Source organism: Cebus imitator, unplaced genomic scaffold (genome assembly GCF_001604975.1).
Source record: "Cebus imitator isolate Cc_AM_T3 unplaced genomic scaffold, Cebus_imitator-1.0 Scaffold5, whole genome shotgun sequence".
Classification (NCBI taxonomy): domain Eukaryota; kingdom Metazoa; phylum Chordata; class Mammalia; order Primates; family Cebidae; genus Cebus; species Cebus imitator.
Genome location: NW_016107320.1, coordinates 6,313,926 through 6,336,572, shown reverse-complemented (window position 1 = coordinate 6,336,572; position 22,647 = coordinate 6,313,926). Strand labels below are relative to the sequence as shown.

At 35.4% G+C, this 22,647-nt stretch overlaps 1 protein-coding gene across 9 annotated transcripts in view; it reads right to left on the bottom strand.

The window, feature by feature from the left end:
• The window catches only part of WRN (WRN RecQ like helicase), a 148,372-nt gene that overhangs the window by 4,695 nt on the left and 121,030 nt on the right, over positions 1-22,647 (bottom strand). For 7 of the 9 annotated variants that reach the window (XM_017536029.2, XM_017536052.2, XM_017536034.2 and 4 more), the window contains 6 exons: positions 22,136-22,211; positions 21,784-21,896; positions 18,987-19,101; positions 14,863-14,994; positions 12,097-12,259; positions 2,076-2,284 (listed from right to left, as the gene is read on the bottom strand). In XM_017536029.2, coding sequence (XP_017391518.1) covers positions 2,076-2,284; positions 12,097-12,259; positions 14,863-14,994; positions 18,987-19,101; positions 21,784-21,896; positions 22,136-22,211 — 808 coding nt within the window. The remainder of the gene's footprint in view (positions 1-2,075; positions 2,285-12,096; positions 12,260-14,862; positions 14,995-18,986; positions 19,102-21,783; positions 21,897-22,135; positions 22,212-22,647) is intronic. The other 2 variants (XM_037741044.1, XM_037741047.1) reach the window with 2 other exon arrangements.

Genomic DNA, 22,647 nt, shown 5'->3' with positions numbered 1-22,647 from the left:
AAAATGTGTTAAAAATAATTTAAAAATAAGTGAATACTAAGCTATGTGGAATACAGAAATAAATACAACTGATTACATTAAAAGAGAAATAGAAAGTGAAAAAGAAAAAAATGTAAATTAAAGAGAAATGAAGAAGTAAAAAGGATGCATGAAAAGTGACAAATACTGAAGCTGAGTAAAGAAGATCCAACATACATGTATAGCAGGAATTCCTGAAGAAGAAATACGAAGCAATAGAACAAAATACTAAAAAGTATGATTTTAAAAAACTGTATAGAAATAAAAATTTTAAAAACCTATCATTTAAGAAAACCTTGCAGAAATGAAAGAATACTACATAAAGAGCCCACCATGTACCTATGGATATTGAATCAGAATTATCAATGCCAAGACACCACCTTTCGCTGTTAAACAAAGACATGATTGAGCTTCTATCTTAATAGCAAACACAAGAGATGTAAACATAACAATGCGTCAACTAATTAAAAAAAAGTTGTTCTAATGACTTTATCCTTTGTCAGAAACCTCCTAATTCTAAAACGAAACAGACTAAGGGATATAAATCAGGTCGGTAGAGAAGATGAATGTTAACATATGACAAATTCTGAAACTAAGCCTCCAACACTCTACAGAAACCAGCTTTCATACAAGGAGGTCAATGAAGACAAGATGCTTTGGATGACTCACTCACTTCTTATCTACTTCCCAGACTCAATACCCTTGGTTCCCCTAAATGGGAAAAAAAGGCCAAATTACGTATACCTTTCAGAATCCAGTAAACTTAGTAAGATTTCTTCCCACCCAACCCCCACCAAACTCCCCCCATTCTCTTGTTGGCATCTAATGTTAATGAAACAGGGAAAAAGCAAAAATGGTAATACATAGTTAAAATAATATTTTACTACAAATGTGCTCCAATATTGAGGAAAAATAATGTTACACATTTTCCTATAGTGACAGGTTGAAGCTGGGAAAAAATAAGAGGGTCTTAGGCATCTGGTATACATTACAGAAATAAAAGGCTGGGTATTAGAAGCTAAATTTCATTAACCCCACCCAAAATATATTTTCTTTAATGTTCATCTTATAGCTAGCTCAGTTATAAACAATATAAAGAATTCCAACTAATTAAATTTCATTAGATTATCTAGAACATGACTATATACAGACCTAACTGAAATACAGAATTTTAAAAGACCAGTTCCCCTTATTTTTAAGCATTTGAAAAAAGGTAGGAGTTTAGCTGCTGGACATCCTACAAAGATTACCTTAGAACTAAAGTGAAATTCCTAATACTCTAATATAAATAATCACCACCACCTACTACCACACTGTATTTACCAACTAAGAACTAAAACAATTTTTTAATCATTTCAAAAACATTTGTAATGGAGTCATGTAATTTTAGACCTGGAAAATACTAAAGGTCAAATTTTCAAATTTATGTAATCATTTAATAGGGTCATATTACTAAACAATATTCTCTGATTGCTATTTATTTCTCTCACGCCATACACAGAGTAATTATTTCTGAAGCATTTGATTTTAATAAAACATACCATCTAACAAAATAGTACATTTGTCATCTTTCTCTCATCATGCAAAAGCACTAGGATATGTTCAGAGCCACGAGCAACAATAACCCTTGTACCTCAGATATTCAATATCATAGTAACAGAGCATGATGAACAACAGAATGATAGTCAACCAGTTTGGGAGGTATTTATAATATAATTTGTTTTCACTTTCATTAACTACATAAATTGCCACATGCTTAAATCCATTAACCATACCTCCCAAAAAAAGATTTTCCAGGGTATAGGGTCAATATGAGGTACAGGTAAAATTTAAGCTGACATTCTACAAAATAAGCTAAACAGATGGACTAAACCCCCCTTTTACTGTCTTTTTATCACTTTTCTCAGATCATATTTATGAAAAGCAAAGGAAATGTAGCACATAGAGAATGTAATCATATCAGAATTTATAACAGTTCAAAAAATATAGCATTCTAGTACTGGATATGGAAACTGAACAAACTGACACTGTATGAAAATTCTATATATAATTAACACCTTGGTATTGATGCCTACTTCTTCCTTGCTTCTCTTAGAAGTTGAACAGATCTCTTCAGAGCTGGGGAAACATCTCCTTAGACTGGAATCACATGAAGGTTGAAGTCTGCTGTCAGGACCATGTTTAAGGATCACAATCGCCATGTGGATAAGGTACGTGTCAATGTTTTCAGGAACTAGCATTCTAATTTGGTTAATTTTACTCATATCTGCAAAAGATAAAAAACTCAATTTCAAGATAAATTATAGAGAACATTTTAGAAAACCTATGAGCTAGAAACAGTGAAATATTTTATAGAAAGGAAGGATGAAGGTTGCCAAAGAAAAGTTTCCTCTTTCAAATGCCTATAGCCCTATGGAGTGGAAATGGAGCAAAGATTTCACATGGGTGTCACCTGAAGCCCCTGCCTCCAAGATCCAAAGTCAGGTCAGTACTATTGACACTGCGTAAATTGTGTTTCAAACTGTCTTTTGTGGGCTCCCCTGAGAATCAAAACCACCATTCACATAATTGTTCTAAAGGAAATTGTGCTTCCAATTCCAAATATCAATTATAATTAGTTTGCTCTTAAAATAACTTATTCTCATCACTTTTTGGCCTTTTGCTTAAGATCAAGTATAAAAATAATTTATTCTTTAAGTAGAAGCTAATCACACTTGTAAATAAGACTCTAATAAAAAGGATTATTTCAATGGCTATTATTGTAATAACAAGACATCAATTATTTTAAATATTAACTAGAAGAGATTTCTGGGAACATATTTCTTATTTTCAGAATCAAGAAACTTTATGTTTTTCACAACTCGACAGAACTAATTCAGGCTGTGTTAATTTCTTGACACCTTCTAAAATTATGCAGCACTCTCCTATAGGCAAGCCAATAATTATGTTTCAGCACTTCCTTCCAACATCACATTCTTCTGCAATGCTCCAAAGGGTGGTAAACCCAAGTAGTTTAGAACCTACTCATTCATCTTCACCTAATTTACAAAATATATCAAACATTTGACACCCAATTCAAATTAGTGATCAGAAACCAAGTATTTTTCAAATGACAACCTGAAAAGACATTCTTTAAATTATTAGTTTTCAGGATTATATTTTCCTTTCTTCCAAAGATTAGCTTGCTACTCCAGGACTCCTCAAAACACTACAGTTTAAAAAGCAAAAAACACAACAAAACAAAAAAACGGGAAGAGAAAGTTACCCAGTTAATAGAAACTAGGTCAGTGGGTTAACTAATTAAAGTTTCAAAATCTTAGAAAGCTAAAGATAACCTCTATACACAGTAAAATCAGCAACATGACTATCATATCTCTCAAACAAACTGTATTTGTCCCTTGGTCATTATATCAGCCTAATATCATCAAAATTCCCCCAATTTTACTATTTCATCATTTTTTAATGGCTGAAGAGTAATCTAAGTGTGTATCCGAATTTACTATGAGTTCCCTTTTATTTGTCTTCAAATTTTAAAATATGTTTGGAACAACTTGGGTACATTAGTCCACTTTATTCAACAGTAAATTTTATAAAAGCTAAACACAGATCAAGTATTTCCACTTAAAATTTACCATCAGAAGATACGTTGCATATATAAAGTACATATCTGATTACAAACGGTTATTACAGAAAAAAGTACATAAAGTGTCTCATTAATAATTTTCACACTGGTTACATGTTGAAATGATAAAATTTTAAATATAGTAGACTAATTAAATATTATCAAAATTAATTGCATCCATTTCCTTTTTTAAATGTGGCTATTAGAAAATTTTAAATTGCATATGTAGCTCACATTATATTTCTACTGACAGTGCTGTTTTAGGAAGACCATATAAATTTTCCCACACTTGAAACCAAGTAATACAACTACAGTGCATTAAATTCATTTTCTTCTGCAGGTATTTAGAAATTAGAAAAAATAAACTATGTATGATTAATTTCTTCATACTATAAACGTAATATTTACAAACCAATTTAGGGAAAAAAACACAAGCTTGAGCTATTATCATGTCATGGGATAAACAAATTAATTGCAAAAGAAAAAATAAGACATTTTATTCTCTTTGAAATCACTTTATTTCTAAAATTAGAATGTCTTGTTCATAAAATTATGAGGAATAAACATCTGCTTATGGTGTTAAACCACTATTAATGATTTAAATTTAAATGTACAAAGTTAATATAATTTCTAGATATAATTTTAAAATTCATATATGTTCCTAATACATTTCTATAAATATCCTTTATATTTTTCTGGTAAATTCATCCTGTATTTTATATATATGAAAATAAGTGGCATTCAGCTTTAACAGGTGCATCTTATTCTGCTCTAACTTCTCATGTAAATAAGTGCTGAAAATATCTACTGGAGAATTAATGACAACGCTGGCTACATACCTTCAGTGTTTTAAAAGAGATCATATTACCCTTACTCTCCTAGTAGACCCCTTGGAAGCCACTCTTAATTTTCCAGTTACATGCACATAAAGAATGGGAGAATAAAATTCATCAAAATGCTATTTAGGTACCTCATTCAATACCTTCATTTATTGTTAAGCATAGTTAGAATCCCAAATCCATACACAGAGTTTAAAATTACATAAACAAGGAGAAACTAAAAGACTACAAAGGTACAAAGCTCCTTTAAATATAGTTTTCCAGACAAAACCTACTTAACAAACAAGACAACAAATGAAAATATTAGCTACGTTTTCTCAATTCATAATTGCTCTATTTTTAGGTAAAGATTGTGTCTTAATAAAATAGAAGCAACTTCTCAATTCAGGATTGTACAAAGTTCAGATTTCAATCAAACTTGTTTTTTATAACACTAAATTATGCGGCATGGCTACAGTTAAATAAAATATGAAAATAACATATCTGAATTGTTATTAAGGTATGTATATCCTCATTCCTTGTTATTATCGTTTATAATCCAACAATGTTTTCTCCAGTAAGAGAACAAAGAGTATTTTATAAAGGAAAAATAAGAATTCAAAAGCACACTCTCACATAAATAAATGATAGTTTGGTGATTATAACTGTACTGTCAAAAGAAATAAAAGAGGGCCAGGCTCAGTGGCTCTCACACCTGTAAATCTGTCACTTAGGGAGGCTGAGGTGGGAGGATCACTTGAGACTAAGGGTTCAAGACTATCCTGGGCAATGTAGTGAGACCCCATCTCTACAAAATATTTAAAAATTAGCCAGATATGGTCCCAGCTACTTTAGAGGCTGAAGTGGAAGGACTTGCTTGAGACCAAGAGTTCAAGGCTGCAGTGAGCTATTACTGTGCCACTGCCTCCACCCTAGGCAACAGAGTGAAAACTTGTCTCAAAAACAAACAAACAAACAAACAAACAAACAAAAAAAAAACCCGCATGGTTATCACAACCTTCTTAACCTCCTCTATTTTGGATTTAAAAGTAGGCTTCAAAAATATACGTTTTCAGGCCGGGCGCGGTGGCTCACGCCTGTAATCCAGCACTTTGGGAGGCCAAGGTAGGTGGATCACGAGGTCAAGAGATCGAGACCATCCTGGTCAACACGGTGAAACCCCGTCTCTACTAAAACTACAAAAAAAAAAAAAAAAAAAAAAAAATCAGCTGGGCATGGTGGCGCGTGCCTGTAGTCCCAGCTACTCAGGAGGCTGAGGCAGGAGAATTGCCTGAACCCAGGAGGCGGAGGTTGCGGTGAGCCAAGATCGCGCCATTGCACTCCAGCCTGGGTAACAAGAGCGAAACTCCGTCTCAAAAAAAAAAAAAAAAAATACGTTTTCATATTATATGTGCAACTACATACAGTGTATTAACAGGATGATGAAATAAGTTTTTAATAAGTATATCTTATGAATTTTTCATTATATTCTGCTTGATTTTAATATTTCTTACTTTTAAAAGTTATCTAACATTAGAAATTAAAATTGCAAATCTCAGAATGTAGAAGGTACTAGACATGGTAAGGGGTATTCAAAAACACTCAATACATAAAGATATGAAACTGATTATAAGTAAGTTAATTTGTTTCACTCATCAAGTTAGAGTTTATATACCCATATCCTATATCAGGATTAGAAACTGCATGTTTCCTTCAAGTAAATTGGCAATACAACTTTAACACTAGTAAAAAGAGAAACTTGCTCAGTCATTAATCTTAGACATGATATTAAAACAGTTTTATAACTCTCTAGGTCTCACATTCCTTATCTCCAAAACAGGGTGGGAATAGTAAAGGGAAAGTATAATGATTTCCAATTTCATTTCCTAATCTAAAGTTCTGTAACTTTGTGCCTATATGATTTAGAAAGCAAATTAACAGCACTTAAATTCTTTACCATAGGCAAATAAAACAGATGTTGTCAATACAGGCTGAATAATATGAAATTTTCCTTTACCATTTGACCCTGCTCATAATGAACTGATGTTAGAACATCCATTTAGGACATTCAAGCATATATGCCCAAGAATTCTTTAGTGTGAATGCGCATGCACACACACACACATCATTACATCAACTGCAGGTTTCTATAAAATATATTTTGGGAAACCTTCTTTATTCATATATTCTTAAATGCCTATTAAAAATGACAGACTACAAAAATAATCATATTTAGAGGGTATGTTTAAGATACCACAAAATTTTACCATCTACGTCTTCGGTGGTCATCATCATCATCATCATCATCATCATATTCACCACCACCGTATATTACCAGTGTGCCAGAGCTTTCTGAACAGTATCTAATTTACAGTTATGCATAATGATGTTTCAGTCAACAATGGGCAGCAAACAGGAACAAGTATACATTAGATTACCAAGGAGCTAAAAAATTCCTATTACCTAGTGACATCACAGCCATCATAACATCACAATTCAAAGCACTACCCATGTGTTTGTGGTGGTGATGGTGTATAAACCCACTCTGCTGACAGGGGTAGAAGTCTAGCACATACAATTATGTACAGTACATAAACTTGATAATGATAATAAAAGCTGTTACTATGTTTTTTGTTTGCTCTACTATACATTTTATCATATTTTAAAAGTTCACTGTAAAAAAGGCAGGCCCTTATGGAGGTGTCCAGAAGAAGGCATTGTTATCATAGCAGACGACAGCCTCATGCGTGTTACTGCCCCGAAGACCTTCTGGTGGGACAAGATTGGAGGTGGAAGACAGTGACACTGATGATCCTGATCCCACGTAGGTCTTGGCTAATGTGTGGGTTTGTGTCTTAGTTTTTAACAACAACAACAAAACGTATTAAGTAAAAACATTTAACAAAATTAAAAACAGAAAGCTTATAGAAGGATGTATAGAAAATATATTTGTACAGTAGTACAATATGTATTTTAAGCTAAGTGTTATTACAAAAGAGTAAAAAAATTTTAATAAAGAAAAAACATTACAGTAAGCTAAGGGTAAGCTATTATTGGTGAGAGAAAAAAATTTTCAAACTCTTAGTTTAGTTTCAAGGGTACATATGCAGGTTCATTAAATAGGTAAATTCATACCACGAGAGTTAGTGTAGCCTAAGTGCACAGTGTTGATAAAGTCCACAGCACTACACAAAATCCTCGGTCCTCAAATTCACTCACCACTCACTCACTGACTCACCCACAGCACATCTCAGAGTGCAAGCTCCATTCATGGTATGTGCCCTGTACAGGTGTACCCTTTTTAATCTTTTTTTGTTTTTGAGACAGAGTCTTGCTCTGTCTCCCAGGCTGGAATACAATGGAGCGATCTCCACTCACTGCAACCTCTGCCTCCTGGGTTCAAGCAATTCTCCTGCCTCAGCCTCCTGAGTAGTTGGGATTACAGGGGCACACCACCACGCCAGGCTAATTTTTATATTTTAAGTAGAAACAGGATTTCACCATGTTCGCCAGGCTGGTCTCAAACTCCTAGACCTCAGGTGATTGGCCTGCCTTGGCCTCCCAAAGTCCTGGGATTATTGGTGGCGTGAGCCACTGTGCCCAGCCCCCCCCCTTTTTTTTAATCTTTTACACTGTATTTTTGCTGTGCCTTTTCCATGTTTCACTACATTTACATACACAAATATTTACCACTGTATTATAATTGCCTACAAAATTCAGTAACGTCACACGCTGTACAGGTTTGAAGCCAGAAGCAACGGGCTATACTGTACAGCTTAGGTGTGTAGCATGCTACACCATCTAGGTTTGTTTAAGTTCACTCTGTGAGGTTCCCACAACATGAAATCACCTAATGACACATTTCTCAGAATTCATCCCCATCATTAAGTGACGCATGACTGTATTTCTCACAATTCTATAAGAGAGGCAATATTAACTCCCCCTGTCTTAGAGATGAGGAAACTGAGGCTTAGGAAAATTGGGTCACTTGATGGAGGTCACAGAGCAATGAAATGCTAGAGCCAAGGTCTAAATACAGATCTGTCTATTGCCAAAGCCTATGCTCTTACTGACTAGACCAACACTACCTGTCAGTTTCAGGATATAAAGAAGGCAGCTAAATGACAGCAAAAATGTCAATAGAAAAAAAAGGGAGGAACTGCACAAATTCTTTTTTTTTTTTTTTTTTTTGTTTGAGATGGAGTCTCAGACTGTTTGTTGTCCAGGCTGGAGTACAATGGCGTGATCTCAGCTCACTGCAATCTCTACCTCCCGGGGGCGGGGGGTGGGGGGTGCAAGCAATTCTCCTACCTCAGCCTGCCAAGCAGCTGGGATTACAGGCATGCACCACCAAGCCCAGCTAATTTTTGTATTTTTAGCAGTGATGGGATTTCACCACGTTGGCTAGGCTGGTCTCGAACTCCTGACCTCAGGTGACCTGTCTGCCTCGGCCTCCCAAAGTGCTGGGATTACAGGAGTGAGCCACCACGCCTGGCCTGCACAAATTCTTTCAGAGAATACTGCCTAGTACTCGACATCTCATCGAAAGATGCAAATTGCTTTAAGTCCTGAGAGACAATACATTTCTAAAGGAAAAAAAATTCCTGACTATGAGCATCAAGAAGACATTTGAGTCTTTTTGGCTTTCACTAAAACACTATCTCATTCTGCACTGGAGAAACAGAGGTTCTGACAACCATAAATCTAATCCTAAGAGTAATTACTATTTTCCTCTCTCTGCCTTAATTTCTGAAGTTAGGAAGATGAGGTGACTAGGAGAGGTGGCCAGCTTTCTCTTAACATGCCTCTCTACCCTACCTTAGATGTTTTACAGCTCAGTTCAGGATTTAGCCCTCAGGTTTTCAAATTTAGAAATCTAACTTAATCTTAGGAAATCAATATTAACCAGGTTCACCAAATGCTAACTTATTAACTTACATCATTAATTTGTATGTATCACACAGATAAATACTCAAATTAGCATGACTACATGCATTCCTTACATACAGATCTGCACAGGAGGTTATCATCAGAAAGCTAGGAAGTAATACAGAAGCAGAATTGTTTGGAGTATTCCTCAAATATAATTTTTTCCCAATTTTTAATGCCTGTTATTTCTTCTTGTGACTCAAATGACATTGGGTAATTTTTCTCTTTTTCTCCTTATTGTGTTAACATTTAAAGATTTTTTCCAATCTTGAGTCATTTTAGCATTCCTGAACAAACTAAAACTTGTCAGGGTTCAATGTCTTTTTTTTTTATTATTTTTTTAAAGATGGAGTCTCACTCTGTCACCTGGGCTGGAGTGCACTGACATGATCTTGGCTCACTGCAACCTCTGCCTCCCCGGTTCAAGTGATTCTCCTGCCTCAGCCTCCAAGTAGCTGGGATTACAGGAATGTGCTACCACTCCTGGCTAATTTTTGTATTTTTAGTAGAGATGAGGTTTCACCATGTTGGCCAGGCTGGTCTTGAACTCCTGACCTCAAGTCATCTGCCTGTCTCAGCCTCACAAAGTGCTAGGATAACAGGTGAGTCACTATGCCTGGCACAATATCTTTTCTTATATATCTAATTTTTGGGGGGAGGGATTTATTGTGCTTATGGGTGGCTTTGGTCTTTTAATTTTCCACCTCAGATTTTTATTTTCTAATTTTATTATTTTTAATTATAACTTTTATTTTAGATTGAGGTAGTACATGGGCAGGTTTGTTACATGAGTATATTACAGATGCTGAAGTCTGAGGCACAATTGATCCCATCACCCAGGTAGTAAGCATAGTACCCAATATGTAGTTTCTCAACCATTATTGCTTCCCTCCCCTTTGTAGTCCCAGTGTCTATTGTTCCTTTTTCTTCTTCCTCCTCTTCTTTTTGAGACAGGGTCTCACTCTGTTACTCAGGCTGGAGTGTAGCGGCATGATCACAGCTCACTTTATCCTCAAACTCCCGAACTTAAGCTCTCCTCCCGCCTCAGCCTCCCAGGTAGCTGGGACTAAAGGTATATGCCACCATGTGTGGCTAATTCTCTTGTATTGTAAAGATTGGGGGGGTCACATTATGTTGCTCAGGCTGGTCTTGACCTCCTGAGCTCAGGCAATTCTTCCATCTAGGTCCCCCAAAGTGCTGGGATTTCAAACACAAGCCACCAAACCTGGCCTGTTCTCATTTTTATATCCATGTACACCAACTTTAGCTCCCGCTTGTAAGTAAGAAATGTAGTATTTGGTTTTCTATTTCAAACATGATATTGACATAACTTATAAATAGGTTATTTATTTACTCTACTTGGAGTCCCCTGGCCACTCTCCTGCATCCCTGGAACTTAGATGGCCACTACCCCAGCTTGCCTCCGTGTCTCTCCTTTCCCTGTGCCTCCACCATGATCAACGGAAGTGAAGAAGTGTTTGTTCTTTAGACTTTCAGTCAAGTCATGCTCAAGCCTAGAAATAATCCTGTCTTCTAATTGACTTATTTTTGTTCAGATCCATTTAAGTACAATAGTGACTGTGCTTTCAGAGAGTGATCTTCTAAATTCTTGGGGGGCATCGTTCACAAGCGGGAAAGACACTGCGGTAGTAAACAGTAATTATCTGCACCGCAGCTTTGGAGATGAGGCTTTTGGTATGGCCACTACTCTATCCTAACAGTCTAACGAAATATATCAGAGTTATTGAGTTATAAGACCCCAAGTTTGTATTTACACATGTAGGAGAGAAAATCCTCTAATGCACCTCCTCTTTACTTCTGCTAAAAAAAAAAAAAAAAAAAACGGATAATAATTTTAAATATTTCTACAGGGCAAACAAATGGGCTTGCTCCCCGTGAGCACAGCTGAGGTCCTGCAGCAAAGTGACAGGAAGTCCTTCTACATGGGGGCCCATAGAACTTGGTCTGTCCCTTTCACGTCACAGTAAGTGATACCAGTGATTGTGTTGATTAGAAAGGCTATTCAAGGGAATCCAATGGCAAGGACTCAAGAAGGTTTAGGGAAGAACTAGGAGTCAGGAAGCTACTAAGAATGAATGTGGAGAAAAATGTGGTTTTTGCAAGTGGTGAGGTAGAAATTAGAAAAAAATAAAAGTGCACTGTTTTGGATGGTGGGGAAGTTGTAACCTTAAGCCGAAAAGGAAAATAAAAATTTCTCAGTATGTTGGCCGAGTGCAGTGGCTCACATCTGTAATCCCAGCACTTTGGGAGGCCAAGGTAGGTGGATCATCTTAGGTCAGGAGTTTGAGACCAGCCTGGCCAACAAACCTTGCTGTCTCTATAAAAAACATAACAATTAGCTGGGCATGGTGGTGCACACCTGTAGTCCCAGTTACTCAGGAGGCTGAAGCAAGAGAATCACTTGAACCCGGGAAGTGGAGGTTGCAGTGAGCCAAGATCATGCCACTGCACTCCACCCTGGGCGACAGAACAAGACTCTGTCTCAAAAAAAACATTTTTTTCAGTATATTTTCCTCTGAGTGATAATGGGAAGAAAGATTGTTTTCCTAAAACAAGGAAAAGAAACACAAAAGTAAGGTTTTCAAAACAGCATGAAGGATTAATGCTGTTAAAAGTGAAAAATATTAGCAGATTGCTTGTTTACTTCATCAGGTCATTAAGGCTGCAGAGAAAGGCCATGCTTCTCACCTGAGTTGATGGGAGGGTTTCGGATAACATCAGCAATAATCTTCTGAACCTCTGGAGTCAGGCCTGCTCGCTCCAAATCGAGGGGGCAGCCAGCTTTCACCGCTTGGGATAAGTGCATGCCAACTGTCATGAGAGGCAGAATCCTGCTCTCAGCTATGCTCTTCTAGAGAAAGAACAGCAAAAGAACCCAGTGAATTTTAAAAGTGTCCACTTCACTCATGGAAAGACGATGTCCAAAACATTCAGCTAGTAAATGTGCAGTGTGAAATACACAATGAACTCAACCTTTACTTAAATTTTCATTTTCAGAGTTCCTTTAAAACTACCCCCATTATAGCTCTCCATAGGTTCTACTTTTTATACTTACACTGTATTGAATAAAACAAAATCACCCAGCTTTACTAAAGAATTCAATCCTCACCCCTCTCTAATTATTCACTTTAGAAAGCCACTAGTGGCAGAGAAGTCATTCTCTGTAAGTCTAATAGTTGTCACAATCTCTGAAAACAAAGTAAACTGTAACCCAATACTCTATACACTTGAAATAACAGATGATGCTTTGGTTACACGAGTTTCCAAGAAGACAAATCCTAAAATGCTTAGTGATAACACAAGGCTCCAGATGCATTCTATAAAAGGTTCCTCAGAAGACTTTAATAGGTGTTTGAAATTGGCTCTATTCATAAAATAATAATAACCACAGTTTCACAAGGGCTGTCAGCATTTTCCTACTATTGAACTTCGCATGAACAGTGCTACATATTTAGACAGTTCTTTAAACAAATGTGGCTCCAAATACATTTTAGATACTTATTAGGTAAAACATTCTTTGAAACACTCAGAAAGCTTAGTCACTCAGCTCTTATTTCATGATCCTCTCTTTCAATACATTTTCAAAGTCTGAATTTAGACTGTATTTGCATGAATGTTGACACCTTCACAAAATAGAGCATTTAAGGCATGTTTTTCATCATTCAAAGGTAGGTTTTAAATTACTTTCATTAAATGTCTACTAGAAAAGTGTGTACCATGTGTGCATAATATCAGGGTTATTTGATACCAGGTTTCAAATTACCTCCAACTAATTGTAGTATTGCTCCTGATTAATTAGTCCTAAGCATGTTTAATTCTGTGGTTAATTGGCAAGACCCTCTCAGACTCCTGGGAGGTAAGGATAATTAAACCACCATATTACACAATATAATACAACCAAATAATACCAAAAGACACAAATGAAGATATAACAGTCTTCACATCTTTAATCAGGAATACATAAACTAACACATGAAACCTCGTATGATTGCTGAGCATTAGAATACACTTGATTCAGAAAATTTGGAGACAATGCCAAATTTTCTTAGTAACTGTTTTCACTTCTACTATATATACATGGTCAAATTAGGCATATATAGGCATATTTAACATGTACGTATAAGCTATTATTTACATAATAAATTGAACTTAAAATTCCCATTTATTATGTGATCTATTTCAAAAATAATATAGTAAAATTATTTGGTTTCTTGGGCAATGGCCTTTGTAAGGAACTTCAAGAAACATGACTGTCAAATTAGAACATTTATTCAGTAAGTAAGATAAGCTATGGACTGGTTATTCTTATTTATTTTTAAATTACAAAACCTGAACAAAAAGTGTATGGATGGAAGCACAGACGATAGAAAAGCAGGCATTGGACCATATCACTTGTTCCAAATCAACTCAATGTCGAGATGATGGGAACTCAGACTTAATTGGAAGCCTCATTCTGTCCCATTCCATTAAAACTTACTTTCCCTTTTATATACAAAAAAAAAACTCAACAGTCTTAAAGATTTATCTTAGATCAATGAGGAAACATTACTTATGGTCTTTTTTTTTTTTTTTTGGAGACAGAGTCTTGCTCTGCTGCCCAGGCTGGAATCCAGTGGCACAATCTCAGTTCACTGCAACCCCCACCTCCTGAGTTCAAGCAATTCCCAAGCCTCAGCCTCCCAAGTACCTGAGATTACAGGTGCGTGTCACCACGCCCAGCTAATTTTTGCATTTTTGGTAGAGACAGGGTCTCCATGTGTTGTCCAGGCTGGCCTCAAACTCCTGGCCTCAAGAATTCCTCCTGCCTTGGCCTCCCAAAATGCTGGGATTACAGGCATAAGCCACCACATTCAGCCTACGTATAGTCATTTTTTACAATAATTAGGTTGTTTTCAAAGAGCATCAAAACAGTACTAGAAGAGACAGAATGAAACACAAGTTTTTAAAAACATATTTCCAGTTGTTTAGCTATGCTTCCAGAAATCCAGTATGTATTTTTTGTACACGTACAAGAATATGTGACTAAGTAAGTATGCATATGCACACACATACACATCTGTATGTTTGTTTTTCTTACTGTTTTGCACCTTCCTTTTTCTTAATGTATTTTGAGATTGTTTCTTAACACTGAGAATATTTATAGTTTTTAAACTATTAGTCCCATTTTAAATATGGCTGTTGTAGTATCACTGAGCTACAAACATGTTTATCAGTGCCCCGATATAACCTCTAGAAGATAATCATGGTCAGACTCAACTTGCTGGTATTACTTAAATATGGAGGCTTAACAGAAAAAGAAAACAACGTTCTCTTTTAAAACTAAAGATAAAATGTGATTTATTGTAGGGTTGGAAGAAATTGATCCCAAGTCTGAGCTTTAATGCTGAAAAGCTGATAAAACACAAGTTTAAATAAACTAAAAAAAATTCCCTGTAACTTGAAATTAACACTTACCAAAGGCATCTTCTTTTCTTGGAATAAAGAGTATGTGATGGCCATAGACTGTGAAAGTGTGCATGTTTTATTTTTTGCTACCAGACTCATCTTCTGTTCTTCTTGAGGTTTTGTACTTGAAAAGAGGTCTGTCTACAAAATTTGAAATGTAGCACAAATGATCAGCAATCTCAATATAATAGAATATAAATATGACCATTAGCCATTAAGAAAAAAAAAACACAAGTTAATTACTAAGCAACAAATAATTCCCTTTTTTATGGGGAGCTCAAAAAGAAGCTGGATTTTTAACGTATTAATTTAAGAAGGTAAAATAAGGCTAGATCACCCACATTTTTAATAAAGTATTTGTAATAACAAACATTTCCTAGTCTTTAACCAATAAGAAGGACTACTGAAAAAAGGAACTATAATGTGACCCACTCTGTCTTTAAATAAGTCCCTAGTCCCCTGGAAATGAATACCAAATGAATGAGTGAATAAACAGAATCAATATTTGAATTTAGATACTATAACCACTAATATAAAGAAATATAACATTCTCTCTACATATCTAATTTTAAACGATACATCTCAACTAGAAATCTAAGTATTCTATAAAATCTTAAATATGGTTCCTTAAGATTAAGAGAAAAAAAAATTTAAAGAAAAAGAGGGAACAATTGAAAAACAAGATTAACGAAAAATAATTATATGTTTTTAGAGGCTGAAATTAAGGTAAAGAGATAACTATTTTTTTCACTACACATAAAAGGTAAATTAAAACAGCATACTACAGTCATAATAAAACCTGCAACAAACTAAATTAATAATTTAAAGAAAAGCCTAGTCTCTTGATGAATAATATTGGTATCATTTTGATAAGGTATTCATCATGTGGTCTACTATATTATGTATACATATATAAGGAAATGTGTCTATGAGCTTTTCTTTTGGAAAGAAATTTACTTTTTGTTTCCATACTCTGTTATTAGGGAGTTTAAGAAATTTATTAATTGAGTATTAATTTACTGCTTGGTGAGAAACATAAATGTTTCTGTTTTACTTTTTACATGCTATATAGATGATGCCTAATGTTAGAATTTGAATTATCTGACCCAAGGTAATAAAATGTGCTTGCCAAACCTGTTGGGGATTTACATTTTTCCCGTGGAAGAATCTCAGAGCTAAACTCTCACATCAACACAAAAGACCATATCAATCAAATAACCCTAGCAGTGGAAATTTCATGTTCTGAGCATATGGTGGACGTAATAAAACAGTCTCAAGGGTTGCATGTTTCTGTTTCTATTTTACAGCTTCAGAATAGCTGCATTTTGCAATTTTTAGGAATCCTATCAAGACAAAATAGGTATTTACTAAGGAAGCATTGTTGGCTGTTCAGATTCATCACCCTACTATGGCATCGCCATGGTCTAAGCTGGCATTTCAGTACTCATCCTCACAATCTCAAAAATCGAACGTGTCTTGTTACAGCAGAGTGGCAATACCCATCTGTTGAACTTGGTTTTATGTGTATGTGTGTGTATATATTATCTGTGTACATATTAGAAAGCAAATTCATTCATTCATTAACCTCTGAGGCATACAACTGGACAGTTTCACTTGGCCCAATCAGTATGTTCTGTACTATATAGAAGCCAGCACACCTGAAAGTTGTTAGCAAGTTTGGAATACAATAAAGACACTTTTTTTCTATCACCCAGGCTGGATTATTATGGTGCAATCATGGCTCACTGCAGCCTCAAATCCCCAGGCTCAAGCAATCTTCTTGCCTCAGCATCCCAAATAGCTGGGATTACAGGCTAGTACCACCATGGGTGGCTAATTTAAAAAAAAAAAATTGCTTTTGTAGAGATGAGGTCTTACTATGTTGTCCAGGTTGGTCTCTAACTCCTGGCCTCAAGCAATCTGCCCGTCTTGGCCTCCCAAAGTGCTGGGATTATAGGCATGAGGGCTTGCACCTCACCATAAGGGAACTTCTGATAGTGCCTTAAGTAGTCTCTAATAACAAAGATTAAGTTGAGGCATTCTCCTTGCCAATTAAACTATAATATTCAAACCTAGTTAGCAGAAAAATGTCTTTTTATCTGAATAGTGCTTAGGTAAGCTTTGTCAATATTGCCTTTTCTATTTATATAGACCATTCATCTTTTTGTTTTAAGGTTTATGGTGGGAAATATCAAACATATACACAAGTCGAGAGAATACTAAGACGTGCATCATCCAGTTTCAGCAACTGTCATTCACAGCCAATCGTATTTCATCAACACCTTCAGGTATTTTCTAACTACCCTGCCCCTACCCCTGATTTTTTTATATATATAATATTTGTACATATTTGTACCATATATGTTCATATAGTCTTTTATCTGGAGTATGATTTTATTCGATTTTTGCTTACTAGAATCACATTGTAGCCCTACCTTCCTAAGAGTATTACTTCTGATTACTTTGCCCAGTATTTTAGATATCCCTAAACCCTTTAATTATACATTTATGGATGATATCATTATTTTATTCCATAAATTCTCCAAAAATATACTTATATAAAAGTATTTTAGCATATTTTTCCTAAATGGCCACCTTAATGTGTTTAATACACGTCATATTATAATTTTTAATGTGTATTGTGACAGCAAGAAATTTTACTTAAAATTTAAAATATATATATATATTCAAGGCTAATGAAACTCATGAATAACAAAACTTGCTTAATAAACATTAAAGTTGATTCATTTATTTTTTTAATAAATGGTTTCAATTTGCAGAATAACCCAAATATACTTTCTAATCACAGAAATTAGCAGTCATCTTCTGTATCCAGAAGGTTCATAAAGGTTTCATACCTATTATGAATACCTTTTGCCCTACTTCAGTTTCCTCTCCTGAAGGGGAGTTGGGAGAGATCACTCATTCATTATTAAATAATATCACTAATTCATAAAAGAAGATACTACTGTCAAGTGTCCAAAGTGAGGGAACTTATTCAATTACTGCTGGTAGATATGACAGTCTTTATCAAACCATTAAGACATTAGAATTTCATTTCCAAAAACTCAATAAGAAATAAGAATTTTCACATGATGTCTTATATAAGAGTATGAAAAAGAAAATTTAAAGTTGCCAAAGATATTCTATATCAAAAGAGGGAAATGCTACACTGAAAAAGCAGAAGGGTTTTCTACTTATAGTTAAAGAAAGATTTTTCTAAAGTAGGATCCAACTGTGCCTGCCCAAAGCTTCCAGGAGCTTCTTAGAAGTAAAACATAATCCCTTAATACTGCCTTGCATGTGTTTAACTCTTCCAATGTTTTACGCTCATCCCATGTCTTTTATTTTTCTAATGTCATCTGTTGTTTCCTGGATGTGGAGAGGGAAGGAAGTGTCATTTCCGTGGTGTAGCTGAGGAAGTGGAGACCCAAGGAAGTTAAAGGACATGTGCAGGTTCCCCAGGTGAACAACTGTAAGGAAGAACTAAAGTCCTGATTCCCTGACTCCAAGACCAGGAGTCTCCCCTCTACCTCCCACTGCCTCACCTTCTGCAGAGTATACACCATTGAGTCTAATACATGGAGTTTAGAGAAAATTCCAAACTTCTGGAAATGGTCACTGACGGCAGGATAAGCAGTAATAAAAGGATATGAAGGAAACACTATTAAAACTGAAGAGAATAATATGAAATCCACTTACTATCAAAAGACAGCATTACTGGAAGGGGAGGGAGGATTACAGAATATGCTAAACCAGAAGAAAATGGCTGAGCTCCTGACCAACTCATAGCAAGGATAACTTTTCAGCTTTAATTTCCAACTACCACATTTGAGTGTAAAATTATATTTCATCAACCTAAAATAATGTTTCAAATTTAAAAACGAAACCTCCCAATGAAACAGAAAGACATCAGCAGCCTGGACAACTACTTTTTAGTATCATCTTTAAAAGTAGATAACTGACATGTTTTTACAACAGATTGACTATAAAAACAATCTGAATTCATTTTCTAAGTGTCCAGTCTGGAAATGCAAATAAAGTGAGAAAATGTTGCTTCTGAAGGATACTTTTGAAATGGCTACAAAAAAATGCTTATTCTCTAAGAGCTCCTGCAAACCACAGTATTTTACCTGAACACTATTTGTTTGGCAGAAATGTTTGATGACTTCCAACAGAGGGGCCAATATGGCAGCTTTGCCTTCAGAAACACCATCAATCCTTTTCATGCCTGCAACTGTCGTTGGTCTGTGTTTAAAGATAACAACAAAAAAAAGGTCAAGAAACCACTACAGCAGTATCACTCCAGCAATATAGCTGATGTTCAGCTTCATAATGATCTCGAAAAATGTATAGTTTCTCCAACAACCAAAACAACGTATAATAGAAGTAATCATGTTTTATAATTTCTTTCTTTGCTTTCCACCATTTAAAGATTTGTTGTTTTATCAACTTATGAATAAAAACGCTATTGCCCCCATCACCACAAAAACACACTGTCATAAAGGAACAGGTTAATACCTCATATATTCACTTTATTACTGATTTTATTATTATTTTTATGGACATGAAAAGGAAAACCATGAGGCTCTACCTGGAAACAACTAAGAGGCTGAGAAAATCTCAGAAGAAAATCTCATTCATTATTGTCTTCTACAAAGTATTTACCTGTAACAGTAAATCTGCCAATTCCTTCAGAATTTTAGCTCAATATTTTTTATTGTGTCCAATATCCAAGAAACCATACGATGCCCCCTTTCTACAAATCTGCCAATCTAATGATTATTCTTTTTCATTAAATATCTCCTCTGAATATTAAAGTATGGTCTTAGAATATTTATTTTTTAACAAAAGAATTAGTGTCAGATGTAGCACTGTGTAGTGTAGTATCATTAGCACATGAGTGTTCATTGCAGCACTGTTTACAATAGCAAAGACCTGGAACCAACCCAAATGCCCATCGACGATAGACTGGACAGGGAAAATGTGGCACATGTACACCATGGAATATTATGCAGCCATCAAAAACGATGAGTTTGGGTCCTTTGTAGGGACATGGATGAACCTGGAAACCATCATTCTCAGCAAACTGACAGAAGAGCAGAAGATCAAACACCGCATGTTCTCACTCATAGGCGGGTGTTGAACAATGAGAACACATGGACACAGGGAGGGGAGCACTACACACTGGGGTCAGTTGGGGGGAAATAGGGGAGGGAGGGTGGGGGGTGGGAAGCTGGGGAGAGATAGCAAGGGGAGAAATGCCAGAAGTAGGTGATGGGGAGGAAGGCAGCAAATCACACTGCCACGTGTGTTCCTATGCAACAATTTTGCATGTTCTTCACATGTACCCCAAAACCTAAAAAGCAATAAAATAAATAAATGGGGAAAAAAAAAATTCCGCAGTCAAGTAACATCTATTGGATGCAATTTAGTGAAAGAAACAATTTTTTCAAAGGAAGCAAAGACAAATACAATTACCAAGCAACTATTCTTGGCAAAGAATTTCCTCTAAATATGTAATGATCACCTCGTGTTTATGAGGCATTGTGCTAGGTGCTATGGGAAACACACAAAGTTATGAAGAGCTAATGTCTTTATTTGGAGTCTAAAATTTAGAAGATATAATAATATATGTTTACCACTAATTACAAATATATATATATATATAGAATTGTGTGTTAAGTGCCAGAGAAGCATCTTTAGATTTCATCTGAAAATCCTTTATGAATTCAAGAGAGAGGAATTACTTGGCTGATAAGATCATGAAATACCTTATTATAGTCCTGATAGTAATAAAGCAAGAAATAGCAATACAGCAAGATCTTAAAGAATTTCTTAAAAGGAGTTTTGAGGAATCAAGGAAACTACAATGAGAAACAACATGGTAAATAAATATACGGAAGTTGAAAATGGGTCTTCAACAAGTGGTAAACAATTCAGGTAAGATAAATCATTTCAAATTCTGTGATGTAGATTGAAAAGTAAGTTTAAGTTCATAAATGGAGGGCCCTGAATTCTAAGCCAGAAAGAAACCATTTAAGTAAAAGTATGATATGATAAAAGAAGATTTAATTTGGCACTCATATATTGGATGAAACAGAGAGAATAAAGTGTTAATAGTTAAGATGTTTCTGAAATAGGTCAAAGGAAAATAGTCAGAACTAATGTGGTGTCATGAGGAAGGAGGAGGAAGGCGTAGGCAGGCAACAGGGAACCTGTTTTACAAAAGGTTTGAAAACTATTTAAATAACAAGAGGCCAGGCACACTGGCTCACACCTGTGGCGCTAGCACTTTGGAGACTGAGGCAGGAAGATTGCTTGAGCTTAGGAGTTCAAGACTAGCCTGGGCAGTATGGCAAAACCCTGTCTCTACAAAAAATACAAAAATTAGCTGGTCATGGTGGCATGTCTTGTAGTCCCAGCTACTCAGGTAACTGAGGTGGGAGAATAGCTTGAGCCTGGGAGGTCGAGGCTGCAGTAGGTAGTGATCAAACTACACTCCAGCATGGACAATAGAATGAGACCTGTCTTGAGAAGAAAAAAAGAAGAAGAGGAGGAAGGAGTTTTATACTGGAGGAGAGAAAATTCGGATCAGAGGTTTTAAGCATTAGGAACCTCTGACTAGGAATCTGAAGGTATGATAATCAAAAATAAAGAATCCAAAAAGAGAAGTTTCGGCATTCGGATAAAATGCAGGGTGGGCAGATAATGAGTTAGAGTTTATATATGTTGAATCTGACAGCTGAAAATGTAGCTGGTTTTTATTCATAAAGAAACATGGTAGAGATAAGGATTGCAGCAGGGGGAATCTGAGTCACCTCCCAGTGTGGCAGTGGAAGCCATGGTCATGTTATCAACTTAGATATATTTTCCAAATCTATTTTGTTAGAAGGAAATAAATGAGAACACAGGCGAAAGATAGTTTACCTCATTTTGGCCATATCCAACAGTATCTTGTTTGTTGCCAGAATAGCTGGGGGAACATCCATTTTATTGGCCTGTTTCTGCCTAGCTTCTACCAATTTGCGATATAATACAGTCTGAACAAAAAACAAAGAAGCAACTCAACACTTTAAAAAATGTACATAGAAAGATCTAGTCCTTTATTTTTAGAGCTTCAGATACCACATTTTTCCTTAAAATGAATACAAACTGAAATGTAAACTCAGACTCTTAGCTCAAGAACAATTTTTTAAATACTGGCAAAATACAGAATTTTAAGAATGCACAGAATCATAACTACTCCATCATAAACTTCACTCGTTTACAAAAGACTTACCTGAGTCTCTTGCTCTTGTGCCGAAATAACAGGCTCTAAGGCACTGTGAAAATTTTCCAGTGACTGCACCATGATACTAAAATATTTAAAAGAAAACAAATAATAAAAACTTTTCTTTCTCCTCATTTACTTTCTATTTTATGCCCTAAATGAGAATATCTTTCCAAATCAGTAGTAACATTTATTCTTCATGATACCAATAAGGTAATTTGTTATTTAAATGACAGCAGCCTAAATTTTAAACATTTTGGATCAAATATGTTCATTATAATGGTAAAAATTGCAATTTGAGTTCATTACAAAATTGGTGTGTTTTTAAAAGAGTGTTTGTCCCATTCTCTTCCTCAACCAAATGCTTTTGAAAGAAAATATTCTTTTATCCATACTGCAGATGGCACAATGACATCTTTTGATTTACTGGGATACAACAGGTATTAACCAAGGTTTCTTAACCTACTGGTATACAATTTATGGTCCTGCTATAACATCATACATTTTTAGTTGGTGGGGAA